Source organism: Lontra canadensis, unplaced genomic scaffold (genome assembly GCF_010015895.1).
Source record: "Lontra canadensis isolate GAN:19392208 unplaced genomic scaffold, GSC_riverotter_1.0 scaffold18, whole genome shotgun sequence".
In the NCBI taxonomy this organism is placed as follows: domain Eukaryota; kingdom Metazoa; phylum Chordata; class Mammalia; order Carnivora; family Mustelidae; genus Lontra; species Lontra canadensis.
Window position 1 is genome coordinate 25119140 of NW_022631012.1, and position 23037 is coordinate 25142176.

The 23037-nt window shown below is 39.1% G+C and overlaps 1 protein-coding gene across 1 annotated transcript in view; it reads left to right on the top strand.

The window, feature by feature from the left end:
- TFPI (tissue factor pathway inhibitor) overlaps window positions 1-23037 on the top strand; it is a 62222-nt gene that overhangs the window by 20522 nt on the left and 18663 nt on the right. Inside the window, exons 2-6 of the mRNA XM_032860262.1 lie at window positions 81-176; window positions 4546-4665; window positions 11242-11439; window positions 18336-18374; window positions 22309-22485. Of these exons, the coding sequence (XP_032716153.1) occupies window positions 4548-4665; window positions 11242-11439; window positions 18336-18374; window positions 22309-22485 (532 nt within the window). The 5' untranslated portion in view covers window positions 81-176; window positions 4546-4547. The remainder of the gene's footprint in view (window positions 1-80; window positions 177-4545; window positions 4666-11241; window positions 11440-18335; window positions 18375-22308; window positions 22486-23037) is intronic.

Genomic DNA, 23037 nt, shown 5'->3' on the forward strand with positions numbered 1-23037 from the left:
ACAGTTGAGAAACCTATATAAGGTTTTTAATTCAGACTTAAATATGTATTAACCTATGAACACTTTTTTTTTTATAACAGCTAATAACATCTTGCTGAACTTATATTCTGAGAACACATCTTGACCTAAAAGGATAAAATTGATGCTGCAGATTAGCATTAAAGTGAATGGAAGATGTAAGTTCTACAACATAACTATAAATTATTCTGTGGCGTGTATAAAATATGTTAATTAAAATGCATAAATTTTTAGAACTTGAATGGGATTTAAGGACAATGTAGCCAAAATCATGTTTTATAAATCAGGTTAAAAAATATGGGGCGCCTGGGTGGCTCAGTCAGTTAAGCGTCTGCCTTCAGCTCAGGTCAGGATCTCAGGGTCCTGGGATCAAGCCCGGCGTTGGGCTCCCTGCTCAGTGGAGAGCCTCCTTCTCCCTCTCCCTCTGCCTGCTCCCCCTGTATGCTCTCTCACTGTCTGTCAAATAAATAAATAAAATCATTAAAATAAATATATAAATTTATTTCCAAAGGTTATTTAACAGGTTGCCGGCAGAGGTAAGTTTAGGATTTTTAGTTTGTTGCCCCCAAAATAAATACTATTTTTATTCAAGTTAAGTAATTTAACTTATGTTCATTTTCTACTACTATGTGCCTGGCATATACAAAGATCCTTGACCATTTATCTAGGCATTTAACGTTGCATTTTTATTTAGTTCAGTTGGTTACATGTAAATTCCTAAGGATCAAGGCTTCCTCTAGGTTTCTTAATCTCTCTTAGTGTTTCACGTAGTATCATGCACAATTAGTCACTGACACATCACATTTATATAATGTATTCTTGCTTAAATAACTTCCGGTATTGAACTAGAAATTAAAGGGGATTGGCAAGAGTCAGGGCCGTCTTCCCGTTCCTAGCTCGCACCTTCTTGCGGTGTCCTCACATAGAGGAGGGGTGGGGGGTCTTTGTGGGGTCGCTGCTGTAAGAACACGGATCTTATTAAGACCTAATTCTCCCCGAAAGACCCTACCTCCTAACACCGTCACTCCTGGGAGTCGGGACTCCGTGCAAGGTTTGGGGGACACAGTGACTCAGATGGTCGCGTAACCGGCAAGTCACTTTGCTCGTAGGCTGTCCGTTTTCCTATTTCCCGGCGTCAGCTTTTAGGGATTCTTGCCGCCCTGTGTCGCCAGCGTGTTCCTCTGGAATTTCGTCACGACGAATCAAGCGTCTCGGACGCGCTTGCTCGCCGCCCGCGCTGGCCTTCTGGGGCGCGCCCGGTCCACGCCGACCCCTTCCCGTGGTGTTTAGGGGAAATCGCACAGGCGTCCGCGACGCCTCGTCTTCCGTACACGAGCCTCGTGCGCTCGCCCCCCGCCGCGCCGGCTTCGCGGGGCGGGTCTGGGGGGCCCGAGCCGCGGTCCGCGAGGCCCCGGGACGCTCTTGCTCCGCCGGGCGCCGCCCGTCTCCGGCCCCGGGACCTCGGCCGGCCTCTTCCCGAGCATCGTGTCCGCCGTGTCCTCTCGAGGTGGTCGCTCGTCCCGGACCCTCCGGGGTCCGGCTTCCGCGCGGCTTCTCCCGACGGGCCCGGGCGCGGGGGCGGCTGCGAGACGCGGCTGAAGGGCCCGGCCGCGCCGTCTGGTCTGCGATTCCGCCGCGTCCAAGTGCCGCAGCGACTTCGCGCCGAGGCCTGCGGCCGCCCCCGCGGAGCCGTGCGGCTGCGGTCGGTCCCGCGGTCGCTGCGGTCGGTCCCGCGGTCGCTGCGGTCGGTCCCGCGGTCGCTGCGGTTTCTCCCGCGGTCGCTGCGGTCGGTCCCGCGGTCGCTGCGGTCGGTCCCGCGGTCGCTGCGGTCGGTCCCGCGGTCGCTGCGGTTTCTCCTGCGGTCGCTGCGGTCGGTCCCGCGGTCGCTGCGGTCGGTCCCGCGGTCGCTGCGGGCGGCCCCGCGGCTGGAACCGGGGCTCTGGGTCGGCCGCGGCGCGGGGCTTGGGGTTCGCTCCGTCCGACGCGCGTCCGCTCGTCTGCAAGCGGGTCGGCGCCCGAGACCCCAGAGCCCCGCGGCGGCGGCAGGGTCCGCGCGGGGTCCCCGCCTCACCCGAGACGGCGCGGCCCGGCCGGGACGGCGCTTGCTCCACCCGGAAAGCCTCGGGGCCGCCCTCGGGCTGCTTGACCCCGGCCGGTGGGAAGAGGCCGCCACGCTGTTGCGAAGATTTTATTCGTTCACTTGACAGACGCAGATCACGAGTAGGCGGGAGGCCGATGCGGGGCCGACCCCAGGACGCTGGGACCATGACCCGGGCCACCCACCGAGGCCGCAGGCGTCCCAGTCACACTGTTTTGAAGGAAGAATCTCTTAAGGTCAAAACCCTGGAAACCGCAGTTCGCTGCGTCCTACGCGGGAACCCGCGCTGCGCTGAAGGACCCTAAGTCGTCCGCGGGGCGCGGCGGCCTGAGCGCCCCGACGCTCACCTCCCGCCCGAACCTGGGATTTTCCACCTTCTCGGGATGAAGGAGCTGATGGCCTTTTGACCCCAACGGCCTGAACCCTTGGATCTGCTTCTGATCCTTGCAACCAAGGAAAGTCTGAAACGACTGAAATTAAACGACACTCTAAGCCACTAGTTTTAAAGAAGTAACTTGGTGGGTTGAGACCCCAATTTCTCATCAAGGTCGTAGGCACCCAACTTTAGCCTGTTCCCTAAGTGATGGGACACAAACTTGGGCTATATTTTGCACTCAAAATACGACGGGGTTGTATATCTGAAAGAAACTAATGGAGACAGAAGAGTCCTTGAAAAATACATTTTCCCTTTTTTTTAAGATTTCATTTGTTTATTTGAAAAAAGAGAACATGAGCCGAGAGCGGGGCAGAAGGAGAGGGAGAATCAGACTCCCTGCTGAGCAGGGAGCCAGACTCGGGGCTCGATCCCAGGATCCTGGGATCAGGACTTGAGCTTAAGGCAGATGCTTAACTGACTGAGTCACCCAGGCCTTCTGAAAACTACATTTTCTTTCTTTCTTTCTTTTTTTAAAGATTTTATTTATTTATTTGACACAGAGAGAAAGAGAGAGAGAGAGAGAGAGAGAGAGAGCGCACAAGCACGTGGAGAGGCAGAGGGAGGGGAGAAGCAGGCTCCCTGCACAGCAAGGGAAGCCTGATGCGGGACTCGATCCCAGGACTCCAGGATCATGACCTGAACCGAAGGCAGTGGCTTAACCCACTGAGCCACCCAGGTGCCCTGAAAACTACATTTTCAAACGTAAGATTAAAGACTTGAAGTTTAGCTGATTGACTCTTCAAAATTATTTATGTATGCATATACACACCTACATATATATACACATATATATTTGTGGACTCAAATAGTTTAGGTATGACATAGAAGGTATATAACGTGGCTACTGACAGAAAATCAAACACATGCTAACACTTACAAAGTGTTGTGAAAAAATAGGTTGTACGTTTCACTAGTGATTTTAATGAAGCTTAAATCCAAATGGCATTACTTTACTATTTAGTATAAAGCTGCACACACCGTAATGCTGGATATTGCCGCTATGATTCACTCGAGGAGTAAACAGAGAATTCTCTACATTATTTCAGATGGAGTATCTGTTCTTGCATTTGTGAGGTTCACTGATAAGATTTCTCTTTCGCTCCTGACTCCGATAACATCAGTGGCTGGACAGGTTCCTATGCTGCTGCTTTCTCTCTTCCTGAGCTGTATGAACACACTTCCTTCTGCCTCTGAATCTGAAGTAGAAAGACCCTAAACAAATTTCAGTGTGGTTTCCCATTATTTTTTATTGTGGGTCTGTAAATCATTTTGAAAGAGGAAGTCTCACTCTCCTGCTGAAATCTGTTTCCTTCAGAGTGTAAATGTGTCGGTTTATCACTCTCGTCACTTTTCCGTGAGACTCTTTGGAATCAGATAACTCCCTAAATTGAGGGTGAGAGACTGGGGTAAAGGACTTGCTGGAACGCCACAGGTTTCTTTTTTCCGGTTGTGTCTGCTGTCTCATAGAAAATCTGGGTTGAAAATTGGTTATATAAACAAATATATTTTAAAGGAAACAAAAACAAAACTTTGGAAAATGTCTTTCTTTTTAAAGAAAAGATCTGAAGCCATGGGAAAGAGAAGTCGGGAATTGAAAGTTGCATTAATGAAATAATAGAAAAATGCCAGAATATTAAAATATAGTTAATTCTGACTGACAAAGAATAGGTGCGAGAGAGATGTGGCAAATAGAGCTGTACACGAAAATGGGTCTTAGTGATACTTAGGCATGTTGATCAGTTGTTACTTTCATTTGCATTTTCGAGGTTGAACTATGAGCTGCATACCTGAATAGTATTAGACATACGCACTGCACATTTGTGCATCTACAATGTCGAATGATATGTACACATGTTTTAAACACGACTCATGGAATCTGTGGACATTAAGTGTCATAGAAATTTACATTTGGAGATTTGCATCAGATTCCTACTCGTCTACAGATAATTTGACATTAACTTTTAATTAAATATATCTGGGTTCTGTATTTCAGAGATGATTTATACAATGAAGAAAGAACAGATTTTTTGGGTGTCTGTGTATCTACTGCTTGATTGTGCCTCTGCCCCTCTTAGTGCTGTCCTTGAAACTGAAGATTATGCAGATATTACAGGTAAAATATTAGAAGCATTCATATTTTTCAGCTAGTTAAAGCTCTCAATTTTGATCCCAAAATGTAATATGTTTTTCTCCATTGTGTGGGAAAATTAGCTTCTATGAAGTGGCATCCTTCTTGGGAAATGTCTTACATGTAATCTGTCAAAAAAAAAAAAAACTTAGACCAAAAAAAGTCATATTAGCAAGGAAGACTTCTTTTTTTTCAGAAGTATCTCTGGACAGTTGCAAGGAGCAAAGTACTGTAGAAACAGCTGTGAACCTTGGTGCCATCCTGTAGCTGGGAAAAGCGTGAGAAAGGGAAGGAAACTACAGACATTCACTTTTTGCCTTATTCTCAAGAAAACAACTTCCGAGATAAGTCCAGTGTGAGAATCTAGTCAAACAGGACATTAGGAGATCTGGCTTAATACAAGTTAGTTCTAATCTTATAAATCTCCGTATCTAAACATAAAATACTAACAATCAGCAACAGAACAAGGAGAAAATTGTATAGTGATTATTATTATATATTTCTTTCTTAGCATTTTGTGGCAAATTAGTAAATTATTGGTAGAGATCTCAAGTCATTGGTGGTAGTGAGACAATACAAACAGAAGTGACAGCTTCTGTTGGTATGTTGACGACGTACCGAAGACTTCCACACACATTCTTTTTTCATATCCAACCACTCTCGAGGGGATTTCGTTCAATGTACTTCCCTTTGATAAAGATGGAATAACTACATCTTATGTGCTTGAAATCGGTAGGTACTGGGGAAGCAGCGATGACTCAGACCAAGTTCTCAAGAATCTCACACTTTCACAGGGGAGACTTAAATTGTCACTGGAAATAAAATATTGTTAGAAAAACTTCCTAAAGATGAGACACTATTTAACAAAGTAAACACTATAATGTGTCTTATAAAATGAGAATCTGGGCTCTAATTCTTCATTTGTCTCACTTATTAAAAGAGAAGGTTTCTAATATTCTGGAAGCTGAGAAGAGAAGGAAAGTAGAGAATAAAGTCCCAAAAGGGAAAAAAGCAGGCAACCGGTCCTGAAAATGGGAGGAGAAAGGGTCCCCAGTACTCACCTACTCTGACGTCCCTCAGTTAGGCTGAGAAGACGCAAGCCGGGTCCCCCGAAGCTTCCTGACGTTGTTAGGCTGCTACAGTCCACCAAGAAACTGGAACAAACCATCTGTAATTCAGCTGGAGTTTAAAATCTCTCCATAAATTCAGAACAAACCAAAACTTTCTGGCCAAGAAAACTTTTTTTTTTTTTTTTAATCTGAAAGCTAGATGTGAAGATCACGAAACCGGTTGCACAATCTGAACCAGTTTTGGGGTTTCTTTGCTTTTGTTTTGTTTTTAATCTTGAAATAGCTGATCCCACATCAGAATCAATGCGATTTTGAAGATACCATTTATCACACAGTGCCAAGGTCATGCCGTCTTTTTATAGCGGTGGGCCACTTCCTGGAATAGGGCACTATCATCTTAGAGAAAAACGTGGAAGATTTTATCACTTCTCTCACAAGGCAATAGTAGGTTTTTTCCTAATCAGTCCAACTAGCAGGGAAGATGAAATACAGTAAACTTTTTGATAATAAAAATATTAGCGATAAGCTCTTTTTTAAAAATTCCCTTAGAGCGAGAGAGAAGCTTCGCAGGGAGCGCTGGGAGGAAGACAGGTGTCTTTTATACAATTCACCATCAGGCAGGCCTGAGTTCGTGCATGGGGTTTGCCACATGGTAGCTTTGCAGAATTAGATGAGTTATGTAAAGGCTCTGACTCCCAGTGTCTTAGGTGATACGTACGTGATGCAGAAACTGTTCGTATGGTTGTTACATAAACTGCACAAAAGCACCTGGCCCGTTTTCCGGCACGGAGACTGCAGAGAGCGTCTGGCTGTGTTCCTCGCTGCCAGACAAACCAAATCTTTTCGTGAAAGGATCGCACAGCATGTAGACTCTTAAATAGCAAGTTATCTTAAAGCTCTTTGTTTCCACACAAGTTCCAGGAGAATGACATGACATGTCCCCAAATATTATCATGAGCCTGCTATCCAATGTCCCGGGACAGGGGGAGGGGACAGTGAAACATAAAATGCAAAAAGTCAATTATAAAAATGATACACTAAAAACCACAATTCTGTTCCTGTGGCTGCATCAGATTAAATTCCTATCCCACCGCCCCGTACATGTCTTCTAGTTACGTGGGGTTAGGTGGATCCTTGTCAGTAACACTTTGCTTAAGTCTCCACTTCGAGTCTCGGGAAAGCTGTCCCTGACCCTGCAGACAAGCTGAGCTCTCCGAGCACCTTGAACTTCTTGAATGTTTGTAAGTCTTCAGTGTCCACAGGCTACATGACGGGGGGCGTCACTGCCCCCCAATGTACTATCTTATCTGCCATGACTGCGCAGCGCCTGCCCCATGACCAACACAGGATTGTTAACTTTCAAGGAGATTTATCCAAGGTGAGAAATGAAAACCAAGACAGACTCCCATCCCTTTTGCGTGGAGCAGCAGGGCACCGCACCGGAGAGACCACACCTCATCACTCCCCCATGTCAGGGACGCTCTGCCAAGGGTGGGTCATAGGCTGACTGCTTAAAAGAGTATTCTAGTATGGGATGCATCTAAGAAATACATTAAAGTGCGAATGGTAAAGATGAATAATTAGATAATAAATTAATGAACTACAGTTCTTAGTGTTTCACTTGGGAAGTTGATATAGAATTACCTACCTTTCATAGCTGAAACATTTTCAGTTTTAATAAGGTCAGTTTGAGAAAAAATGTATTCTAGAATTAAATCTTATGTGCTAGACCTAAAATGCCTGTTGAGGAATCTTGGTCATGCAGATCTCTGGCAATATCACTTGACTATGAGCGTGGGGGCTGTCTGGCGTAAAACGAGGTGGGGGTCAGTTCTACAGCCAGTGCTTGTGGTGCGAACTGAGCAGTCAGTTTCTGAGGTGCTGTTTTGTAATTTGTAAATGGAGAGAATACCTTTCGAAGGTTGGTGTGATTACTAAGTAATATAATCACCAAATGTCTGGGGCACAGTACTGCGTAAACATGAGCTAGTGTGACTACGACAAGGACAGAAACGGGCACCAACTTTGACTTCCGTGGCGGACGACCACCATCTGGTGGCACAATCCTCAACAATGAGTTGAACTCGGTGGCCCAGGCTTAATAGAGAAAATGTACAATACAAGTTCGGCATGACGAAAAGTACTAGCAGGTGTATCAAAAGTCCGAACCAGAGGAATTATCAATGAGAAAGAATCTCACACAAGTTACTATTTATAGAAACTAGTTGTCCTAAATATGTACGGCAACTCAGGTAGTAGGTGAAGCCCCACCCGGGTTCTACAGGTAGAGAATTACACTGCGGGCATCTGCCTGTACACCTGTACACCTGTGTCTGTAGACATCTGAAGTCACGTTGATGTGGGAATCTGGGACCATCATATTGTCTGAGGAGCGCTACAGGGATTTCTGAAGTAATTGTGTAGAGCCATATCATTGAGAATACCAGATTATTATTATTCCTAGCTCATTTCTCAAAATTAAATATGTGACTTCTGAGATTCTGCGATCTGATTCTAAGATCAGATATTTATAGAACTGATGATGAATCAGATTTTTATCAGTCGCATAAAAATGTGTGTAGAGTGTAAAAACACATCGTGCCCATACACTGATACTTGCCGTGGGTCTGCTCGCAGTAAAATGCACTGTAGGGTCTTAGATGCAGTCTTCCAGCTTCTCACAGCTCTTAAGAACAAGATCAGGGACCGTATTCTAAATCTTCAAGAAAGAGAATGTAAGCACGATTTACAATTATTCGCAAGTGTACTACTACTCTGAAAAGGCTTTTAGTTATTTTTTATTTCAAACTGACAATTGTAACCTCAGTGATGAATGGAAAGCACATATTTTTTCATTAATCACTTTTTTATTTATATTCACATATTTATCTATGAAAAATATTTTTACCAACTCTCTAAAATGCTATTTTATATATAATGTGTATATAAGTGCTATAATATATATATGATGAATTTCTATAGAGAAAAGTAGTTGTGTATATAATTAAAAAAAAAGAATTTCAGGGACATCCAAGAACATTAAGGAAAATTATAATTCTGGAGTACCCACATTATTAGGTGCCAGAAACTTTTGATATGCCTTGAGAGATATTTTAAAGCCAATCATATTCAAATAAGTTCATCAGCATAAAATATTAGGCACATAATTGAAAAGAAATGAGAAAAAATTGTATGTCAATAAATGGTTATTGACTCATTTTGGTAAGCTATTTACATGTATGTTATAGAGATTGGCGTTAGGGAAGGTATGTAATCGGTATAAAATTATTTTAAAATATCATAGAGATAAGACTCAAATTACATTTTTTTGTTTGCACATAACCACATAGGAAGTTGAAAACGCACGAGTGCGCAGGTGCATAAAATTCAACATTAGTGAAAGGTTTGACTAGTAATAATTAGCTAACCTGCTAATTAGCCAATTAATGAAAACTGTGTTTGGTGCTGAAAATATCCGTGTCTTTAGTAGATGAAGATCTGTGTGTCATAATCTCTGTTTTGTGTTTTTCTACCTGATCAAATTTGGGACCTGAGAATTTACTGTTCTATCATTTCTGTCAGCTCAACTTATTTCAATTGAAAAAATTGTCAGTTCAGTTATCCAAGAAATCAAAATGATGATTTGGCATTTTATAAATTAAACTTTGATTTTTTTTTTAAGTTTAAAAGCTGGATGAGTGGTTGAGATAAAATTCACATGCTCATAAATAATTACTGTGAAATGAATAAGAATGAATAATAATAACTTACATATAAAAAGCTATATTTTTAAACCTTCTAAGATTTCAGGGCTTACTTATCATTTTATGACTCATATAGAAATTAACAAAAAATTCCAATTATTTTAAATTTAAAAAAAAATTTTTTTTTAAAGATTTTATTTATTTGACAGAGAGAGAGATCACAAGCAGGCAGAGAGGCAGGCAGAGAGAGGAAGGGAAGCAGGCTCCCTGCGGAGCAGAGAGCCCGACGCGGGGCTCGATCCCAGGACACTGGGATCATGACCTGAGCCGAAGGCAGAGGATTTAACCCACTGAGCCACCCAGGCGTCCCTCCAATTATTTTATCATAAAGAGTTCTAACACTATCGAAATGTGGATCACACTTGACATTAACTCGATGTAGATCATTAAGGTAACAAAAGCTGGAGGGTAGAAGATACTTAATAAAATTATCTAATCCAACTTTTATGATATCTATATCTTCTCTTTCAAAAAATTCACAGAAGTTTTAAAACTATAGGATATTCAAAATTGATTTCCTTCTAGGTGGTTATATATTCACAAACTCGTTCTTTTATTTAATTCTTTTAAAATGTTTCATGTATTTTTAAATGGTGACATCCATTCATATTATTTCGAAGTAAATTTATAGTGCATTAAACTCCTTTTGGAAGATACCCAGACTTCATCAGTTTTATTCTAGCAGCATACTGCTGCCCTCTAAAGGGCAAATTGGCTTAGGTCATTTTAAGGCTTCACTGTCCCTCAGAAGTGATCGTTGTGAATACTGGACGTCTTAGAAAATATATTATAGACAATACTCAAGAAGTATAAATAATATTATTTTGTTTTTATTATTCTGATAGTACCAACCACAATTTTCAGTATCTATCTTAGTGATAGATTCTATAAGCAAATGCAACTTACTTAAAATTAGTCCTATATTAATATTATTAGACTCTATAAAACTTAAAATTTTAAATTGAGTTTTCTGTATACACAAGTCCTTTCCCAAGATATGAAATTACTCTGTGACTAAAACAAGTGGTTGGATATTGAGGGAAAAAAATTCTAACTCAAGATCAAAAAAATTGCCTCATTCTATTTTAAAACCTAGACAGTATTAAGTTATTTCAACATTGTTAAAAACTAACCATGGTAAGTAAAAGAATGGACCATGATATATATGTATTTGTAATACTAAACACCAACATTTTCATAATTTGGGAACGGCTTAATACAGTGTGATAATACAATATATGTGTGTGTATATATCTACATGAACATGTGTATACTGCTGCTTTTAAAAAGTTGTTTGTATGTAAAAAATGACACAATTGTGGATTAGGGAGAGCAAATCAAAGAGCTACCCATTAATGTCTACCCCTAAAAACTGCTGAGCTTAAAAAGATGTCTCTACTCACTTGCAATGTCAACACGGTGGTGACCTTACGACGAGTACGCATTTCCATGCTGGTTGACTGTGTACGTTTAAACCAAATCCCTAACACTAGTCTAGAAAATTATTCTACTCTTAAAGTTTAATTGTTGATAAAATATTTTTCATTTGGCATGTTTATAAATGTTATTTACCTTTTTGAGAATTTTAAATAACTTGTCCTGGTTTCTTCAGCCTGTGTTGTTTCTGTTGTGCTTTTTAAGAAAGATCAGGAGAGATGGAAAAGGAAATAAAATACATTATCACTGCGTGGATGAAAGGTTCTGTATCTTTTATTTTTACCTTGTAGATGTCGAGTTGCCGCCACTGAAACTTCTACATTCATTTTGTGCTTTGAAACCGGATAATGGCCCATGCAGAGCCATGATTAAGCAATTTTTTTTCAACATCCACACTCAGCAGTGTGAGGAATTTATGTATGGGGGATGTGAAGGAAATCAGAATCGATTTGCAACTCTGGAGGACTGCGAAGAAAAATGTACAGAAGGTAGGTTTCTGGAGACACTGATCACCCAGGAGCCTCGAAGCTCCTTTAACTTTTAAAAAAAGTTTAGGGTTATCGGATCTAATTATAGATTTGATAATTTTAGGAAAAGAAATTAGAACTATTTGAACATTCCAAGGAATATTTTTTTCACATTTTTGGCATTCATGTTCAACTACTGCTTTTCATTTTCCATATCCATTATTACAAATTATATTAAGCCTCATTTGTCATCCTATATTTTTCTCCATAACAAAGAAAGAAGAAAAACCTTTAAGTTCACTGATTTTATATCTTCAGTGAATTGGGTATAATTCTGCCTCCTGGGCAGCAGTGAGTTGTCAGGAAGGAAATTGTTAGTCACATTGACTTAGTCTTCCCTTCATCAGCACAGTGACCCGATAGCTACCTCCGGTCAAAGCCGCTCTGAGCCTTCCAGTAGCTACTCACTAGAAAATTCTAAACTACATCAGAGAGCAGAAATATATAGATGTTTCATACACATATAAGAAAATTAAGTCATTCTCTACCTAAAGAGAATGGAAGAGTGTGGAAAAGAAAATATGAACCTTACTGGCCCATGTAGACTTTACGAAGCCCAACTTTTCATATTTTTACTCTTCAAAGTATATCATATTATATTATTTTTCAAAGTATATCATATATATTATATTTTTTTCAGAGTATATCATATTACATTGCTGGTAAGCTTTATGGAACACTTTTATTTTGCTTTAATCCTACTAAAACATTTCCCCCTGAATTTTACAAACTATAATATGGTTTTCTCATCTCACTGAGATACATTCCAGATAATCGCTGGCCCAAATTTGGAATGCTTTTATGTCTGTTTGATTCTTCTGAATTGTGAGCTACTTACGGGATAGAAGAATCCCAATCGTCTTTATCTCCGCGGTGTCTCACCCACGTTTCCCGAGTGCGTTATCAGAGCGAGTTGAATTAAATGGTAGCACTATGGAGAGGGCATCTTTAGTAACACGAGGTGTCTTGCTTTTTGCAAAGCAGACAGTTCTGCATTCTCACTTGGATAATGCTTTCCCAAGCAGCTTTTACAAAATAGCCTTGGCTTCATGATGCTCCTGGCATGTGGGAAAATCTCACTGTGGTGAAAAAAGAGAATGTCTCCCGTGTGACTCCGTGAGGTTCTAGAGCTGACAGAGAAGGGCCGGTGTGGATGCATTTCTTTGCCCTTGAGCACTTCCTTCCTTCCTTCTCCTCCGCACAAGTGTGGAAATGTTACTAACACAGATCAAGCATTCGGGGCTCTTCTGTGGGGCCTCTGGTTTTGGTGATCACCTGGTCATTTTCCATTCACTGGACCTTGTTCTCGTCCGTGCTGGGCCAAGCGTCCGTCCGTGCGGGGCTGACCAGCAGGTTCAGCACCTCGGCTAGAGGCCCCGATTCTCATCTTTCCCTTTAGCAGCCTGAACGTTTTCGTCAACTGGCCTCTTTCCCGTAATGCACACCTGTTTCTTTTATTTCACCATCGTATAAAAGTTACCCTTTTCTTTAGAATTTGATCAAATATAATTATTTGGCCTTTCAGTGACCACCTTGCCTATGGTATCTTCTACAACGTCATTCCTACCTACCACATAGAGACGAGGCTCTGGCTTCCATCTCCTTATTACATCTTCTGAAGCCGCTCGCTGCTTGAATGAGGGCTGTTTCGTGTAGTAAACCACTGTGAGGACGGAACTAGCAGATAGAGAAGGGGCTGCCAGGCTTTAGAAAACCACCTAAAGAGAAAATTCTATCTTCAGCTAAATGGAGTAGCTGAAACTGAACTTTCTCTCATAATATGAATGACTAGAAAAATTGGACAAAATATATGAAGCAACTGTTGGCAGGCATGGCTCAAAAGGGAGTGCAGGACTGTCGCCTCCGAGAGAAGGGAACCACGTGAGGAGAGTCCAGGCCCCCCAGCTTTCTGCATGAAGGCACTTCTGAACCACAGCCACGGGAGGGGAACCCAAGCCCAGGATGGTGGTCTCCCTGGTAGAGAATATGGAGATGGGACATTCGGAGACTGAGGTCACTGGGTTTGGGGGCATAATAAGTGGGAGAGAATGGACATATGTAGAGAAAAAGCTAAAAAGTCAGAACAAGAGTCCCTTTGAGTTTGTCACTGAACAACAAAATGCATTTGGTGAAATTCCCTAAGTTTGAGAAAATAATTACAGGGATTTGTAAATGGAACACCCCAGAGCACCCCCATGACTGAGAGAAAACCTGCTTGTATATATGACAAATTTTAGGAACTGGCAGATGATTTTAGAAATCTCATTGGATAAAAGGACAGTATAAATATTTACACACACACACACACACACACATACTGGCAATGAACAAATAGAAAATTAGACAAAATTTAAAAAATTCAATTTAAAATAGTGGAACATAAAATTTTTTTTTAAAGATTTCATTTATTTATTTGACAGAGATCACAAGTAGGCAGAGAGGCAGGAAGAGAGAGGAGAAAGCAGGCTCCCTGCTGAGCAGAGAGCCCGATGCGGGACTCGATCCCAGGACCCCGAGACCATGACCTGAGACGAAGGCAGAGGCTTAACCCACTGAGCCACCCAGACGCCCAGGAACATAAAATTCTTAGTGATGGATTTAAATTAAAAGGTGCATAACATTTACAATGAAATCTATAAAACATTGTTAAAAAGCCATTGGAAATAAGACTTCAGTGAACACAGATATAAAACAATAGATTGAAAGACTCACTTCAGTTGAGATGTAAATTCTCCACAAATGGACCTGGAAATTTTATCCTATGCCAATCAAATTCCAGCACACTTTTGTTTCTGTATTAATTAGTCAACTCTGAAATTGATACACAATACAAAGGACCTAGGATGGCTAAAATAATTCTGAATAAAAGAGCAAATTTGGAGGACTTTACCTGATTTCCATTTTCTAAAAAAGACTTTGTTTATCTTAGAAAGGGAGGGAGAGGGAGGAGAGAGAGGACCTCGAGCAGACTCTGCGCTGAGCTCAGAGCCAATGTCGGCCTCGATCTCACACCCCTGAGACAGTGACCTGAGCCCAAACCGAGAGTCAGATGCTAACAGTCTGAGCCACTCAGGGGCTCCAGACTTTATCTGATTTCAAGAGTTATAGCACAGCTGCCAAAATTGAGCAGGATGATGTGAGTATAAGGACAGACAGAAATCAATGGAATAGAATAATCCAGAAAGAGACAACACCATCAGAGTTAACTGACTTTCAATGAGGATGTACACATTATGTTATGAATAGAATAACAGTTTAATAAAAAGTAATAAATGAGACAAATGCTCATTTTGTTTCAATCCTGAATGTTGTTACTCTCTGAAGCTCAGTTTCTTCCTGGGCACATTGAGGATGTGATGATCACACAGACCAAAGTCATTAATGCTATGTATCCTAATATTTATATCACTTGTTCATGGGAAAGATCCTTTCAAGCAAATAATGTGACTGTAGGCTTGAAAGCACTTAAAAACATTAGAAAATAATGACATCAGCACGTTGTCCTTTTATCCTGCCATGCCTGTTAATGTCTCTATCTGCTAAATTATACATTTTTTTCATTATGCTCATAGTAGTTTAAATTTTTGTGCACATGTAAAGCACACTGCTTAGTTACTGCGATAAGGTATAAATATTATGGAAGCAGCCAGTGAAATCTCTCAAAAGTGGCCCTCTTTATGCTGAGAACCTAATTATTTTATAGTTAACCAAGATCAATGTGATTATTTTGAGAAATTTTTGGTTGTTTTTTATTTAATATGTGTTAATTACTTTTAATTAGCTAACATTCTATTGACAGAATGTTAAGTGTTTCATTATAGAAATTCATATTACTTTTTTTTTTTTTTTTTTTTTTTTTTTTAAGACAGAGAGTATGTGTGACCAAGCGGGAGAGGAAGGGCAGAGGGAGAGGGAGAGAGAGTCCCAAGCAGGCTCTGTGCCCACCAGGAGCCCGACAAGGGGCTCCATCTCAGGAGCCTGAGATCACAACCTTAGCCAAAATCAAGAGTTGGATGTTTAACTGATTGAGCCACCCAGGCACCCCCCAAATTCATATACCACTTTAAGTGCTTTTCCTAGGTAAAGGGTAGATGGGATAAGTATAGGAAACATAAAATCAAAATATGATTTATATTTTATATTAAGGCTTGAAAGCTGAAGCTTTGTATTATTTGGGAAGACCAGTGAGAACTCTATCTCGTAAACTGCCATGTTTGAGAATAAAAGCAAGCCACGTATCTCAGAGAATAGGAACTATGACTGTGTTTAGTTTGCCGTGTAAGCACAGCTCTCCTTTTGCACATAAAGTTGTTTTATTAATTTTTTCCAAATATGTATAATTTTTGGTGTATTTTCCTATCTAATAATAGAAACATGGAATTAAGGTTAATAATTTTTTTAAAAGAAAAGTTAAGTTTGTAAAATGTCTTCAAGTACATGGTTTTTAAAATGATTATCTTTCGGGTCAGTTGCTTTCTTCCTATAGCCTAAACAATATTATCTTTGATTGTTAATTTCAGAAAAATAGCTGTAATGTAGCGTGGGTAATTAGCGAATTAGATGTAAAGATCAAATTATCAAATTCTCATTCAGTTTTCTAGCCAGTCAGCCTCTATGGTGTGGCTAAAAGTGTATTTAGTTTCACAGGACTTCATTGACTCTGGAAACAGGCACAAAGGCTCTCGGAAGTACGCGGCTTACACTGCCTGCTGTTTTACGGGCTGGACTAGTTGTGACTTGTGGCTTTTCGTGGGGGGTTTAGAAGGGAATTTTCCCCACAGGGAATTAAAGAGCATGTTAACATTCCTCCTTTTTCTTTAACTTTATTATTTAACGTTTTGTTTGGAACCATGAAGACCTATTCAGTCATAATGAGAATCTTCTGACCCTACAGTCCTTTTCCCACCCGCTTAGAATAGTTTCTAGGCTGACTTCAACAAATAAAGATCATTAAAAGTTAGTCTTAAGCTCTTACCCTTTGGTCCTCAATATAAGAGAAAAAGATGAAGAAAGAATAGGGGGTAAGTAAAATTACTAAAATGTGTTATGTAATTACCAATTAATTTGTTAGATATTAATGATATTATAATTATAATAAGATATTTAAAATGTGAATTCACATATGTTATGCTTTAAATAAATCTAGGAAAAGATAATTTGGATAATTTGCTGTAAAACATCTATTTCTTCAGACTGGCATAATATTAATTAAATAAAGTTGGTTGGCATAAATATCAATTAAATAGGGTATCCATGTTATTTTCAGAATCCTCAAAGATTATCACTGGTATCACAAATATATTTAAATTCCAGTATGCCAATACAAAAATTTGAGTTAGTTCACATGTACGCCAGCTAAATTAACCCAACTTGGAATGGAATCAGAAAACAAACAAGTTATCTCTTTTAATATTGCATGAACACTGAAATCAAGCATTTCTCTGTTCCTATCCAATGGCTACTGTCAATAGGCAAAACAGTAAAAATGATTATTTAGCACTCTAGTCTGATGTAATATTTATCTGTATATATTTTTTCTTTGTCCTCGTAAATTAAAAGTGTAACAAGTTAATTGTGCATTAAAATATTTCAATATAAGCTAATTATGACAATTCACTATTTAACAGAAACACATCGACAGTTGGTTATTTACAATGAGAGATACCCTGAGGTTTCCTTGATATCTAAAATACTGTATATATATGTTTTTTTAAAGACTATTTAATAAAGCATAGGAAAATTTTAAAAAGAGGCCTCATTACCTTCTCTTTCAAAGATGTTTTACTCTGCAAAGAATAACCTAACTTGTTGATTTTTTTAAAAAGATTTTATTTATTTATTTGGCAGACAGAGATCACAAGCAGGCAGAGAGGCAGGCAGAGAGAGAGGGGGAAGCAGGCTCCCCGCTGAGCAGAGAGCCTGATGCTGGGCTCGATCCCAGGACCCTGAGACCATGACCCGAGCTGAAGGCAGAGGCTTTAACCCACTGAGCCACCCAGGCATCCCCTAACTGTTGATTTTTGGCTGAAAGGGCATATACACCAACTTATTCCCCCAACCCCTATCTCTCTGGCTACACAACTAATTATAAACTGCCTTGACCAAAGCTTTTCTCTGCAAAACAAACGATTGTACAACAAACATCACTCAGCCTTCCTAATGTCCACTTGAGCAAATTAAAACTTCACATATTGTACTGATTTGCATTTCATTACTATTCATTTAAATTAGAACGTAGAATCTATACTTGAATACAGTGGGTCAAAGACAAGCAGCATTCTAGTCCTGAGTGGAGTAATTCCATTAATTCTTTGCGGTTAAACTAAAAAATATGTCACAGATATTTTTTGCTTCATTTCTCTTCCGTACTTAGAAATCATAATAAAACTTGTGATTGGGTTGAAGCAATGCAGCGGGAAAGGAATCAGGAAAGGAGACGATTCTGGTTTCTTCTTCCCCTACTGCCACTTCTCTGTAGAAATGATCTGTTCTGATATGCCAAGTGCGCTGCTGGAATTACTTTCATATTTCACATTACCTTAATGATTTTCAGTCATGGATCTTTTGAATAGCAGTTGTAGTTCACCACGAATTCTTACTTTTGTCAGTGTGTTAGAAACTTTCAACCCTGGTTTTAAGACATTATTATGTTAAAATGTAGATAGCCTCATATTTATAAAAATTAAAATTATTTAATCTTTAGAGAAAATAAGAAATTTAAGCTACTTGTTGACATTTTGTGTAAGAATAATTTTAATGGCAATAAATACATCATCCTAGTTTGTTAAATTGAAATTTATATATAATTTATTTATATATATTGTTGTAACTGATGCACATACTGTTTTTTCTTGCAGTTTATCCAAAGACTAGGACAAAGATAAAATTAGAAAAAGGTAAACATTCATTTATATGCTAATTAGAATTTATGTAAGACACTTAGAAATTCGATTCTTAGCTGTTTTTGCTATGGAGTTCATCATAAATCCATATGATCTTTGAAATTGTTTTATTTTGTATCGATATAATGAAACATTTAAAACAGCCTACATGGTATTTGGTAGGGAAGTCTTCGGACACTGTCTTGTCCTCTCCTTCTGACGCAGCATGGTATTTAGTCTCAGATCGGCCAAATCCCACAGCCATGCACATGGTGTTTTACCATCTCCTGAGCAGTAACTTAGATGCCGCTAACCTCACTCTAGTTCTCAGATCCTGGTCCCTTGATAATCTCAGCACCGTGCGTCTTCCGCAAGTTACACCCAGTAGCTCCCCGAGCTGGTCCATGTCTCCGAGCTGTCCCAGTCTGTTCTCAGCAGTGAATGCAGACGCGGCAGTAAGCGGTTGCTCTCACCAACGTTATACACTGTGTGTGCACACTTTGATCTTGTGATTTAAATTATTTATTGGTTTTAAATTTAGATTTATATTAAATAATTTTCTGATTAAAGTGTTATATTAGCACATGAAAAAGTATCAGCAGATTAAGAAATACATTCCTTTTAGTAAAGGTCTAGAAACTGACTTGGTCCAACTACCATTTATGTCATTTTCTTTTGAATGAGAAGAACGGAACAAAGAGATCAAATTATTTAACTTGGGAAATGAGTCACAAAATTCAAAGTACATTTTAATTTTTCTGACTTCGATTAAAATGTGTGAGAAAAAGTTGAAAGGTTTTGAGGCTGATAAACTTAAGACTTACCAGACTTTGGAATTAAAATTTATAAAATAAATTCAGTGGCAAGGTTTGTACAAACACTATCAGTGGATGTATTTATTTATAAATTTTAAAATAACTTTCTATAAATATTGAATTAATCTTTACAGAAATGTTCCATGTCCCAATTAAATGAAATTGGTTATCTGTGGTATCAAAGAATGCAAGATATTTACAAATAGTGGGTTTCATCCACCAAGTAAAAGATGATATCTTCGTGAAAAGAAATACCAACATTTAAATGTTAGGGTATTTTTTAAAAGTGAAATTAAGAAAAAAATGTATGCAGATAAAACTAATTATAAAATTATGCTATTTAATGTATATGTAATGATTTGGAATTCAATCATTCTTTTTCTTCTACTAATTCAATTAATTTATATTTTTCCAAAAATGCAGTATTTTATTTTTACCAAAGTTATTGGCTCCACACAGTCAAAAATTGACAGCATATAAAACATAACCGTATATATTATAAAGCGCAGTATAAATTAGTAGGTGTGAGGAAGACCTCTATGGTAGGCAAAGGGGCACACCTCTGCTACCAACTAGAAGAACCACTTCTGCCATTGGAACTCCTCTTTCCCTGACTATAAAATGAGCACATTAAGGGAAATAGAGCCCTTTTACCTTTAAAAAGTTCTAAATCAACATTTTTAGGAGCTTTGTCAGATTGGCATTAACTTGACTAAAACGAAAAGTATAACATTTCCTTAGATACAAGGTAAGAATGCTCTCCGTTCCATGTAGGTGTATGGATTTCTTACTCATCCTAGAATAGTGGTGGTATTGAGGAGCAAAGCAAGATGTCCTCAATTTCGTTCATGACCTGCTCGGTTCGTTACATTGCTTTGCTCAGGAGATCACCATGCCTCCAGAAGCCCCAGCCTAGAGTTCGACTTCATCATTTGTAGGAGATGCGACAGAAAGCAGGAGACCCCAGGATGGAGATTGTTGTGTCAGAGCAAGAGAAAGATCAAGAGGCAACTTGAATGAACACATTTGTCAGAGTCAGGGAGGTGGGCCGGGAAGTCGCTGGGCTTAGCAGGTGGCCACGGGGCCATAAGGTACATGTGTAATTAGTGTCCCAGTTAGGAGCTCCTCTTCTCTCATTCTTCGCTGATATTATAAATGGATATGTGACCTCGAATGAGACCTCTAAGCATCCCCACTTCAGTCTAACTTCATGATAGCTTCTCAGTGTCAACACTGGGACAGTTACAGGACAGCCTCTTCGAAATAGTTTGGTTTAGGACAATTGTCAAGTGTGCAGCCTCAAACAGAACTTAATAGTAAAACTCAATGTGGCCAGTGGAAGTTTGTTTCTCGCTAAAAATCTGTATTCTGTGTTTTAACCGAGACTCAGCCTAGAGCAAGGATTGTGTTTCAGATTTAGTACGAGTGCAACTTTACCTGGGAGATATGGGGCATGAATTTCCTGATTTGTAACCTTATTTTAAGCGGTAGGCCCAAGTAGAATTATTTTACAAGTGTACAATTTCAAGTTCGTCTTAAAATAAATTTATGTCCTTAGAATGGGGCCTCATAAATAATAGCAACTTCCAATTTCTTAATTATACTTCTCAGCATAATTTCCTATTGTTTTGTATTCTTTATATGCAATGTATTTTACCTACTCCTTTTTGTTAAACATAGAATTCTTACAGTCTCTGTTAGGATGGTTTAAAATTTCCTATGAAGTACATACTAAGGCCAAGACAAATAAAAATGATAGCAACTGAATGTATCTTTTCCTCAGTCTCTTGTAAAAAAAGTATTAAAAAAATTTAAAGAATTAGTTTTTTTCCTTGTCCCATAAACTACACTTAACCACAAATGGCCAATATGGTGATAATAGTAACATTCACCTTGAGAAACAAGAGGCAATAAACAATAAACAAAATAACTTTCAAACTGGAAATTTGAGAAGTTATAGAAGATAGATATTTTATACTACATGAAGATAGGATGTTTATTTAATAAAACAATGCTCTCCTAGGAGATCATCCTTCCTGAAGGTTTGCAATTACTGCAGAAATCATTATTAAATATATGCTTTTTATAGTAAAACCTTCCTGAGTGTTGCTTCCTTGAGATAGAACAAGTTGCTTTAAAATGTAAAAGGACACGACAGTTCGTTTTTGCCACTCTGATAATATAGTTGCAGGGAAAAAGTGGGGAGATGGGGGCCTTGCCCAATTCAAGCTCCATATATCTTGCAATCACCATTTTGAAAATAAGTTTAATTCTCCTCTTTACAGAGTGTGCATGTAGACAAGGCTTGTAATGTAGATCACAGTGGCACAGCTTCTGTGACAGCTGTGTTTAATCTGGTTTGGACCACTATCAAAGAATGGGCATTAGATTTTTTTTCAAAAGCCTCTCCAATCCCTGAACATGTATTTCCTTTCTGCCTTTGCACTGTTGGAGTCACTCCAATGCTGGGAAGAAGAAAAACAGGAGACACAGAGGCAGAGGATGTCATGCCTCACTTAATACAGACTCTGGCATAAGAATTCAGGAACTTCTAAGAATAGCCATGAAAGCTTCCATAAGCCTCAAAGCTCCTACTCCAATATTTTAAAAAATTGAAACCATTGTAATGAAGCAACACATTATACTTCTTTCCCTGATGAGAGTCTACACCTGAAAAATATGAAATATTCCGAGATCTTTCCTAAATGTCAATGCATGTAGGTCTAAAAAAAAAATTGAACCAAAATTTTGCCATGATATTTTGTAATATTATGAATTTTTGAATATCTCTTCCAAACCAAGGGTAAAATAACAATATCTTTTACTCTTTCAACTCATGAAATAGTTGATAGTTGGTGCCCTATTAATTTATGTTGAGAAATTTAGAACTTGAAATTTCAGTAGCAACAATGTGTGCAATAGATACATCTTCCTTATTTTAAACGTCCCAGCAGACGTAGTGGACAATTTTAATATTGTGCGGCTGTGGATAAAGTTTCATTTTTACCTCGTACCTTTAACTTTTCATGTTTACTCTTTAAATAACTTCAACTTAGTTGTCTTGTACATTCACCCAGCATAATTCAATTATTCACAAGAAAGCATTTGCTTTCTGACATTTTGGTAATTTCCAGAAAAGCCAGATTACTGCTTTTTGGATGAAGACAGTGGACTCTGTCGAGGCTATATGACCAGGTATTTTTATAACAACGAGACAAAGAAATGCGAAGAATTCAAGTATGGCGGGTGCCTGGGCAATCAGAACAACTTCATGTCACTGGAACAATGCAAGAGCACCTGTGAGGACTTAGGTAAGTCGCCTCCGTCTCATTTTACTCCATTTACAGGCCTTCTTTCAAGAATGACGGATCTTAAAGGATGTTTGAGCTTACCTAGGTTTTCGCTTCAGCCGCACAGATGAAGATACGTTACCACCCACTAAATCTGGTAAAAAAATTAGTCACTGTGTTAACTTAAAAAAAAGGAACAGAAAAGTAAGAAATGTATAGAGGAACTTACTTCCAGAGATTTATTTTAAGTTACATTATTTAATTTTCTTTCCTGAGAATATTGTAGTACAATGTAAGCATAAGAATAGGACGGCTGAAATCCCTTAGATTTATAATAGTTTGAAGACAAGTCGCTCTTCAGAACCTACCACCTAAAATCAATCAGTTTTACCTGAGCATGAAATTTATTACAGGATTGCCTTAGACTTTGACTGTTACGTTTTCTAACCAAGAACTACAAAGTTACTCACAGAAATGTGATTTATTAAATGATATGGATAAATATGAAAATTTACTGCTCACTAATTTAACATAGCAATGTGAATAAAATTTCTAGAAGTCCACTCTTTTTTT